This window comes from Misgurnus anguillicaudatus, chromosome 8, assembly GCF_027580225.2.
Source record: "Misgurnus anguillicaudatus chromosome 8, ASM2758022v2, whole genome shotgun sequence".
NCBI lineage: Eukaryota > Metazoa > Chordata > Actinopteri > Cypriniformes > Cobitidae > Misgurnus > Misgurnus anguillicaudatus.
In genome coordinates, this window is record NC_073344.2 from 40,018,402 (window position 1) to 40,027,843 (window position 9,442).

At 36.8% G+C, this 9,442-nt stretch overlaps 1 protein-coding gene across 3 annotated transcripts in view; it reads left to right on the plus strand.

The window, feature by feature from the left end:
• The window catches only part of micall1a (MICAL-like 1a), a 118,899-nt gene extending 112,151 nt beyond the window's left edge, over positions 1-6,748 (plus strand). For all 3 annotated transcript variants that reach the window (XM_055213413.2, XM_073870905.1, XM_055213415.2), the window contains 5 exons: positions 2,000-2,090; positions 4,608-4,681; positions 4,777-4,891; positions 5,053-5,099; positions 5,719-6,748. In XM_055213413.2, coding sequence (XP_055069388.2) covers positions 2,000-2,090; positions 4,608-4,681; positions 4,777-4,891; positions 5,053-5,099; positions 5,719-5,843 — 452 coding nt within the window. In that variant the 3' untranslated portion in view covers positions 5,844-6,748. The remainder of the gene's footprint in view (positions 1-1,999; positions 2,091-4,607; positions 4,682-4,776; positions 4,892-5,052; positions 5,100-5,718) is intronic.
• Positions 6,749-9,442: the final 2,694 nt, after the last annotated feature.

Below are 9,442 nucleotides of genomic sequence, written 5' to 3' on the forward strand. Positions count from 1 at the left end.
CTGTATCGGCATCGGCCCGAAAAACGCATATCGGTCGGGCTCTATTATTGACTATAAAACATGATTTAATCATATGAATTTAACCTTATATTTTTTAACTATGAACTATATTAAAATGAGATATGAATTGCTTTGATGGCAGCTACAGTTATTATTTGTTATACATTTTCTGTTGTTACTGTAAGCTAATCGGCATTAACTGCTTCATCTGTAAGAAATTTACTGATTGGTGTATGTACGTTTACCAGTGTGTGTCACTGGTAAACTTTACCAGTGTATTTACCGGTGTAACTTTTATCAATGCTATTTATTCACCTCCAAGTAAGGAGGGATGACATAATTTCACAAAAGTAGCCTATGTTTTGAAATGTAGCATATATTAAAGGTGGCCAAGAATGTTAAACTGCATTTACATCGTCATAGCTGAATTATTAGAGCTCTGTATTTGGTAATGACATATCGTGAGCCTCAAACAGGAATGTTTCCTCATTCTTATGTAAATCTCGTGCAGTCAAAAGTCCACGGAAAAACAGGCCGATCTCAACATAACAGTGACGTAACTGTCGAGATGTACGCCCCTAACATTTCTATATACCTGCCCATATTCTAGTCCAGCCAGATGTAAACAGCAAAATCATCGGAAGTTTTGCAGGTATTGAGAAGAAACAAGCAAGGATGTAAATTGCAGAACATGGATATAAGTGGTATGTTCCAGTCACAACCGGATAGTTTGTTAGTTTACTCTGGCCATTTTACTGCAGACAGTTTTTCAAACATGTGACAAAATAAAGCAGGCTTCGCTCGGGGTTTGATACTGAAAAAGTGGGCAAAATGGCCATTACAACCCCTACCACACACCTAAAAGGTAAAATTGCTTAGTGAGCAAACAACATTGACGATAATTTAATGTGTTGTCGAGATCGAACGCAAAATGCGTCTGTGGTAGTTAAACCTTAGCTACCGTTAACTACCAAACTAAATGGCATAGATTGTATGACAACCTATTTACACGGATGTTTATATTTATTCCTGCCTGTGGTTTCATATAATTCTACTAAATACTAATTGAAGTGCGCATGTGTTTGTGTCACTCACCTTAAGCGAGAATTTCCTAATTCACAGTAGGAAATTTTCCCTAAACTCCATTAGCACGACTCGCTCACAGCAGTCTACCTTCATCTAGAAACACATCAAATAACGCGACAGAGCGTATCAAATCCTTACAGGCACTGTCATTATATTTCTGTCTTCATCACGGCACAGAATAATGAAATACATCCATAAGAACCTGTGTTTGTTTTTTAACACAAGTAAATTAAAACAGTGGACCGTATATACGAGTTCATCATTTGGGTTATGTGTGAATAATAAGAAAATAAAAACTGCATGTAAACAGGAGTCAAAAGGTTAGCCCCAGTCATGTAAACATCTTGCGAGCCCTGATGGTGACGTGATCCCCTTGGGAAACAGCCAATCAGAGCGCAGCTCATTATTATTATTCATGACCCTTCCAAATAAGGTAATAACAGACCATTTCATTCTGAGGGCAAATCCTAGGGTTGTAACATGTAAAACACAAATTTTTTTCACTTAAAAAAGCCACATACCTTATATTAAGATATCAAAGAACAATGTAACATATTATTTTAATTCATTCTTGGTCACCTTTATCATTTCTCAAAATGTTAATATTTTATGTTCAGTTGTAACCTTAATGTCAGCGGAGCACTTCCAATTGTGTTGAACTTCTGGTTGTCACTATACTGGTTGAATCCACAGACAGCACAAAATGAATAAATATACAGTTTCCCTGTGCAGTATTTCTGGCCATTTCTTATTTCACCCTTTCAGTCACTACTGGCGATCCTTGAAGGGTGCAATACATTTCAGTGATCTCTGTAGTGTAATGGGGACAATTTCTGTGTTCATGCACTTTTAAAGTTTGATGCAACACTATTTTTAAATAAATCTTATATTGCTTAGTGTTCTTTCATTTCAGATGATGAGGAGGAACATCTGCTTGTGGACTGGTTTACTCTGATTCATGAGAAACACTTACTAGTGCGGAGAGAAGCTGAGCTGGTCTACACGTAAGTGCACACTTAGCATACCTTTAACACCATTTCTGGTGTTAACATACAGGGCTTAAAGTTTTCCGGCACCGTGCCGGATCTCCGGCGTGCGGCGTTGGGGACGAATGTAAAAAAAATCAGTTTAAGTACATGCGTTTGCCTACAAATAGTATGAGAGCTACACATATTTCTCTCTAACAAACTAGCCAATCAGAAGTAGGATGGGGCGGGTCTTTGTGTGGTTGAGAGCCAGCTGCAGATGCCGAGCGGAGACCGAAGACATTTGCTTGCTGCTTTGACCGTAGATATGGCTTTGACTATGTAAATATAAGGAGTGTATAAAAGCGTTACAGGAATTCTCGTCGAGTTGAAATGCTGTCTCGCGATTTCAGTATAAAGTTGCGTTTGTGTCAAAATGTTTGCTTGTATTATATTATTCTGTAACGCGTTAACGCACGCAGCCACGCAAACCATCACCCTGACGAACACACGCATACATTCGCGCCTCTTGATGGTTCGTTATTATGGTGCGTGCATGCGTTAGTGCATATGATTACAGAATAATATGATGACAAGAAGCACGCGGAGCTCTTGATGCAAAAGACAAGTGCACTTGACTGGCTTTCCAGACACCTTGGAATGTTTAAGTCAACATCATTTGAATAAAGTAACTTTAATGTTACATTATCCACTTCAAATGAAGGGTGCAAAGATTGTGTAATAAATATTAGATCAATAATAAATATTAGGGGTGTGACGAGATCTCGCGAAATTAATTATTTTACAAGATTTTTCGTGGAGGTGAAATGTTGGCCGTTTCTCAAAGTAATTAGTAGACTGCATAGGCCTATACGTCATAAAGACTGTCTTATTAGGGAATATTAAGAATTATAAAGTTTACTAAATGTATTTAGTTGATCACGTTGTTGTAATATGCTTATGACTTGCGAATGCAATGCTCAGTTAACCAGTTAACATAAATAAACCTTGATGACGTATGCATGCATATGCGACGTCCGGAGAATGCAGCTTTGTGTTTGAACATTTCACAGTGCCTATATTATATATGTCTTTTACTGCATGTGCTTTTTTGTTTGGGTTTCCAATAATGTTCGTTTGGGAAATCAACTCGTATAAAGTCTGAGACGCGTTGTGATTGTCTGTTGATCATATGTTGTCTCAGTCAGGAGATAAACCCTTATCTGAGTTTATATGATTTAATGTCTGCATGCTCTTGCTCAAGAATGACAGTGAGTGTATCATTTCTAGTGTAAAGAATTTGACAAATATTAAAGATTCAAATGAATTTAAACGTTGGCTAAAAATAAAAATTTCTCCGTCTAAAGTGAAAGTGTAAATAACATCCGCGAGACGAGTCCTCTAGCGCCCTCTGCAGGCATTTGTTATAATACATAAAGCTGGTTTATTACACAGGCTACATAAATGTAATGTGTTTGTTATTGTAATGTTGTTTAATGTAACTTGGTTTTGATACTTTATTTACAATTATTATTGGATCATAATTATTATGTAATTTTAAAGGTTATTGCTCACTTGAGTCTATTTTTATTACCAAAAATATCAAATTACTTCACTATCAATTAGCAAAATAATTGTCTGGGACAGTACTCGATTAGTTAAATCATTTAAAAATAATGTGATTTCAGTTTCCCATTTATTTAATCACTGAGGATTTCTTAAAAAAGTGTAAAAATCTTGTCTCCTTCTCATAAACCCAATCTTGTGTCTCGTCACACCCCTAATAAAATATTTATTAAATGCTCACTCTAATTATTATATATTAAACATGTTTTGACCAACAATGAATCTCATTTAACATGTTGTGTATGTGGCTTGTGTGCCCTATTATTACCATACATATATGCAACCAAAGATTTAACTAATAGAGCACAAAATTGTTAATAAGAACGTAAAATCCCTCATAGATCTAGCAACTTATTTTTATTCTCATAATGCACCACATTGATGTATTTACCTTTAAATGCACAAAGTGACTGATTTTGTTCAGTCTGATGGTTTACTTTGGGGCATATAGTAAATGATGACAAAAAAGTTAAACAATTTTTGTGTTTGCACCATATTTTAGTGAAATATATTTTGAGTAACTTTTTTTTGTATTGGTGTTTCAAATAGCCCATCATAATCTGTAGTTTGTAGCTTGTCAAGTGTTAATGGCAGATACGTTACTAGTTAGTTTCAACAATGTTTTCAACAATGTGTCCACCCCCGGCAAAAGTTCAGGCTCAGGATTTTTTTTTTGCTTTAACCCCTGAACATAACATCATTTTAGGTATAGTTTAATAACATTAGGTATAGTTTAATAACAGAGAACATGTAAATAAACTATTTTTTTAACTGTCATGGCTTCTGTTATTTAGTGTCTACAGTGTTGTTGTATCTATGAATCACAGCTGATTTCTAGTTGATGTTTTCAGTACATATATCAAAAAAGATAAAAATAAATGTATTTACAACTAAATATGTAACAGAGTTCAAATGTTTCTGGTTTATTAGAGCTAAACAGCACAATCTGGAAGAAAGGCAGGCAGATGTGGAATATGAGCTTAGATGTTTGCTGAACAAGCCAGGTATGAAGCATACACAAACAGAGTAACAAGGTTTTTAAAACCTTCACCGTTATTTCATCCCTTCCTTCATTTTCTGTTTTTTATGTGCCCAACAGAAAAAGAATGGACAGAAGATGACAAAGACAGGGATCAGCAGTTGATGGCAGAACTTGTCACTATTATTGAGCAGAGGAACCAAATCATTAACAACATTGATCAGGACAGACAGAGGTAATTAATCAATGCACATGGGCTCTGATATGGTCTGCTACTGAGCTGAAGTAGATTTTAAAACCTTGCTATTTTTGTGGAACCCAGTATAAAATAGGAAGTAGGTTTGTTATTAACAAATTGGATGCTCTTTTTGATCAATTTCTTAATATCTCCTTTAGGGAAGAAGAGGAAGACAAACTAGTAGCAGCTATTCTAAAGAAAAAAGGTTAGTGTTATTTTTCTGTTATCTGCTTCTTTTAGGGGCTAATCACACCAAACGTGCTTTAAACACTTGGAAATGCAAGGCGCGACGCACTGCCTTTTTAAAAAAAAAAGAGCAGTGCGACGAGCCTTTTTATATTGGGTAAGCAACCACCGTGTCAGCTGTCTTGTCAATCAAATATTGAAGCGTGATCGCTCTTATGCTGTTATCTGTCATATTAGCAGAAGCTTTAAAAAGAGGACGCTTGCTCTGACTTTGTTTGAGGGTGAGAGGTGCACAAACACGCAGGAGAGAGTGAAACTGTAAATTTCCCTCACCACAACGTAAGGCTCGCCTCTCCCCTCATTCGATTGGACAATGGAAAGACGCGAATGACGTCGGCCGCTTCTCCGCTCTCGGCACTCCTTCAAAAGCATGTGCTGCGGCTGGCGGCAAAAAACGCAAGGCGCTCGGCGCGCATAAACAGTGCGCAAAGCTCCCTGCTCATACAATATCATTCAAAAAAGGCGCCTGCAACTGCCATAAACGCTTTTGGTGTGATTAGCCCCTTAGTTTACTCCTTGATTAAAACACACTAATTTATACCTATTCATATCTGTTTGATTACTTCCTGTTTTGTTAGAGTTTCATGGAGAGAGTGAACAGAAGAAGAAAGCAGCAAAGTTTAAGCCCATTAAGGTTCTGAAGAGATTGAGTACCAAGAGTGAAGGAGTGAAGGGCAACTTCGCCAAAAAAGAGAACAGATGAAGAGCAGATCAAGAGAGAAATATAATATCTAAATCTTATTTCTCATTGGGGCTATCACAATATCAGATTTTCACTAGTTATCATGGCCAATAGCAATCACAATAACAATATTATATATAATGCTATTAGTCATATTTATCTTTAATTTTTTGTTCTTTTTTTGGCCAATGAATCATACTCAATGGGAGTTTAGGGAGGGAGGAAGTGTAAATACAGAATGTTAAATAATTCACTTTGGGTTTGTTTATGGAGAAACATTGTAAAACAATAAAACTTTGGCTGGTGCCATTCATTTACATTTGACCGTCAGGTGGGGCTGTTGACATGCATTTGACCCCTTTGATCGCTTCAACTCAAATTCTCTCAGCCTAAATCTTCCCACAAGCCTTCAGGCTCTATCTTCTATTATTCTAAAATAAAGTATACCAAAGTTAATAACTTGTAGCGTAATCTATTCTCCTGCGAGAGGTAGGTCTTCCTAAGGAGATCTAGTTTACAGATGCCTTACAATCCCATTTGGTGCCCTAGGTCACGAGAATCTGTCCAACCAAATCCTGATGTGGGACTTTATGGCTCTTTGTCTCAAGCTGTGTATAAAAGGTGGCCTTGCAAAATACTTGGAAGCATTCTATAGCAAGAATCTTCCCCACACTTTGTGTATTAAAACATAATGGAAAAAATCTTTAAGAATCTTCCTACACCAATTTGTGGGTATTATATCCATAATGGAAGTACTCTGTAGCCAGATGTCTATTGCCAGGTATGACTTCGTTTTTTTTTTTTTTGCCAATGTTGATCATTTCAAATAATTTTAATTGAATCAGATTCTGTATTGTATTCTTTAATTGATGTTTGAAGATAGAACCTGTCTGGTAAAATAAATTGTTATTATTGTTTCATTTAAATTCTTCAGAAATTGTATTGATTTATTTTAATTCTTCAGAAAGTGTTTTCCAGTAGATTAGGAGGAGTCTGGTATTACCGCAAAATAAGTATGTCAGTATAAGATCATACTAGAGTTTTGATGTTGAATGGCGCATGGGGCCCATTCACCAAGACTCTCAGATTTATGTCTATCACCTGTCTTAGCAAGTTGCATGATCGTGACTAAAGTAACTATTTGTATGATCGGAGCAAGCATGGGGCGGCCAGTCGTAAAAGTATTAGTTTACCGGCAACTTCTGACTAAGATCAGACTGACAATTTTGTGTCCGTGAGATATACACAACGGCCGACGTTGGGTCCCTAATGAACGAATAACTAGGATTATGAGAATTTATAAATAATCAATATTCTAAATTATGTTCTACAGAAATTGGTATAATGCACTAAATTCCTATTATATTAAATTGGATTCAGATTATAATTTAACCACAGAGGTCAAATAAATAAATTAAAACCTAATAAATGGAATTATTCTTCTAGAAGTGCTAAGGAAGGAAAGAACATGAGATCCCTTTACCCATGCCATTGGATACCGTCTTTGGGCCGATGGGTGGCTCTTTACAGTAGAATGAGAGAGATGTAGTTTGTAGCCATTGTGGCTCTTAAGGCAAAATGTTTAACACGTACAAACCACCACCAAATATGTTGGAGTACTAACCCAGTGTTTCCGCGGAGTCATAAAAAGTCATAAAACATCTTAAATTAAATAATCAGAATTTTAGGCCATAAAAATTCATAAAAACATCCGCATTTTCCATGCAAAGTCATAAATTACATTTAGCCACGTCTTTAATTTATACACTCGTTCATTCATTGTTGCCTTTCCCCACAAAAATGCACTGGGGGCTGCATTCATTCATTTCGCCTGTTGTAGTTCTGTCTGAGGAATCTGGGTGGTATAGTCACAGCGTTCCAGAACTACAAGATCCATGCGGCAGTGCAGCAAACAGACTTGAATACTTTCACAGAAACCTGCGCAAACTCCGAACTCCCGAGCGTCACTGCTTAGTTAAACTGAAATCTCCTGGTCTACGACATTGGGAAAGTGTACATTTAATGTGCTATGGTTTGAAGCTGGTGTGTTTATTAGTTGGCTCAAGCCTGCAGCAAACAATCGGTATCAAGCCTATTGCACATTGTGTAAGAAGGCATTGGAGCTGTCTAGTTTAGGCATAAAAGCCTTACATTGGCATACAAAGTCAGAAAAGCATAAAGTTGCTGTAAAAGGTCTGCAGCGGGTGCAGGCGATCAGTCAGTTTTGTTTAGCTCTGTCACTACCCAGTCAAAGTACAGCATGGGATTCAGTTTGTTTCAAGAGATCTCATTCAGAATGCTTCATAGGGTTTACCCCACTAACTATTACCTGAAAAAAATTAAAAATGGCTTTGATATCAGCTCTGTGAAGAGCTAAATGAAACACTGGTGCATTTATTTTGGTCTTGCCTGCGTAGCAAGAAACTTTGGGGCAAAGTGGCTCAAATTATTGTCCATATTTACCATCAATTTGCTTTGCGGTAAGAAAATGTTTTGTTTGGTTTCACGCAATATGATAAAAATTTATGTTCAGAGTATTATGTGATAAATTTGCTTATAAAATAAAATTTGGTGTACATAAGTCAAAATTCCTAAAAAAGAAACCAAGCTTTCTGGAGCTTGCTGCTTATATTGGGCATGTTCTCTCAATATCTGAGTGTACAAACAAAAAAGCTGTTAATTCAAATGACCTCACAAGCTTTACAAGATTTATTTAATCTTTTCCTTTACTTTTTTATGTTTCTTTTTTTATAACCCCTGACCTCCCTGGCTTATTTGTAATTTATTCAAAGTCTTTATTGATGTAAATAATTCTTGCTGTATATTCTATTTTTGAATAAATAAATAAATAAATAAAAGGATTCTGTTTGACTTGCATCCAGCGCCAAACACAGTGGTTTCAGATCAACCTCCACACTAAAAGCGGATGTACTGTGGGTGTTGAATACCGTGACCAAAGACCAGTCGTACAAGGGAAACAACAATATTGCCAAACTTTTTCGAACAATGTTCCCAGACTCTGACTTAGCCAAGACATTTACGTGCGGGAAGGACCAGACCTCATACATCACCCGGTTTGGCCTGGCAGAATATATTAAAAGGGTCCAAGGTTTTGGAGTCGGGCCTTACATTCTCATGTTTGATGAAAGCTTAAATCACACATGCAAGAAGAAACAGCTGGATATAGACATTCAGTTCTGGTATGACAACAAGGTGCATTCCCAGCAGTGCTGTAATCCAGGCTTTACGCAGGAATACAGCGTTTTCCACTTCTCTTGTAGCTAATCCAATCGCATAATGTGAAAAAACGCAAATATACCCTAAAACACTCCGTAAAATAATTTACTTATGCGATAAGGAGGACGAGGCACCAGATTCCTTTTGAAATAGGATTCCCCTAAACGCCATTGGGCTAGGTTGCCGTCAATCTGACAATTAATTGGATTAGATAACTGTCAATCACTCCCTGGTTCAAACTATTTTTTCAAATTTACAAACAACCTCGCCATGCTACATCCCCGTTTTTAGCTAGGAGTAAAGTTCAAGCTAACAATAGTAATCAACAACAGTGTTGTTAGCCAGCAGCTAGCTAACGATTGCCAAGCGCCTCATCCGTTTCA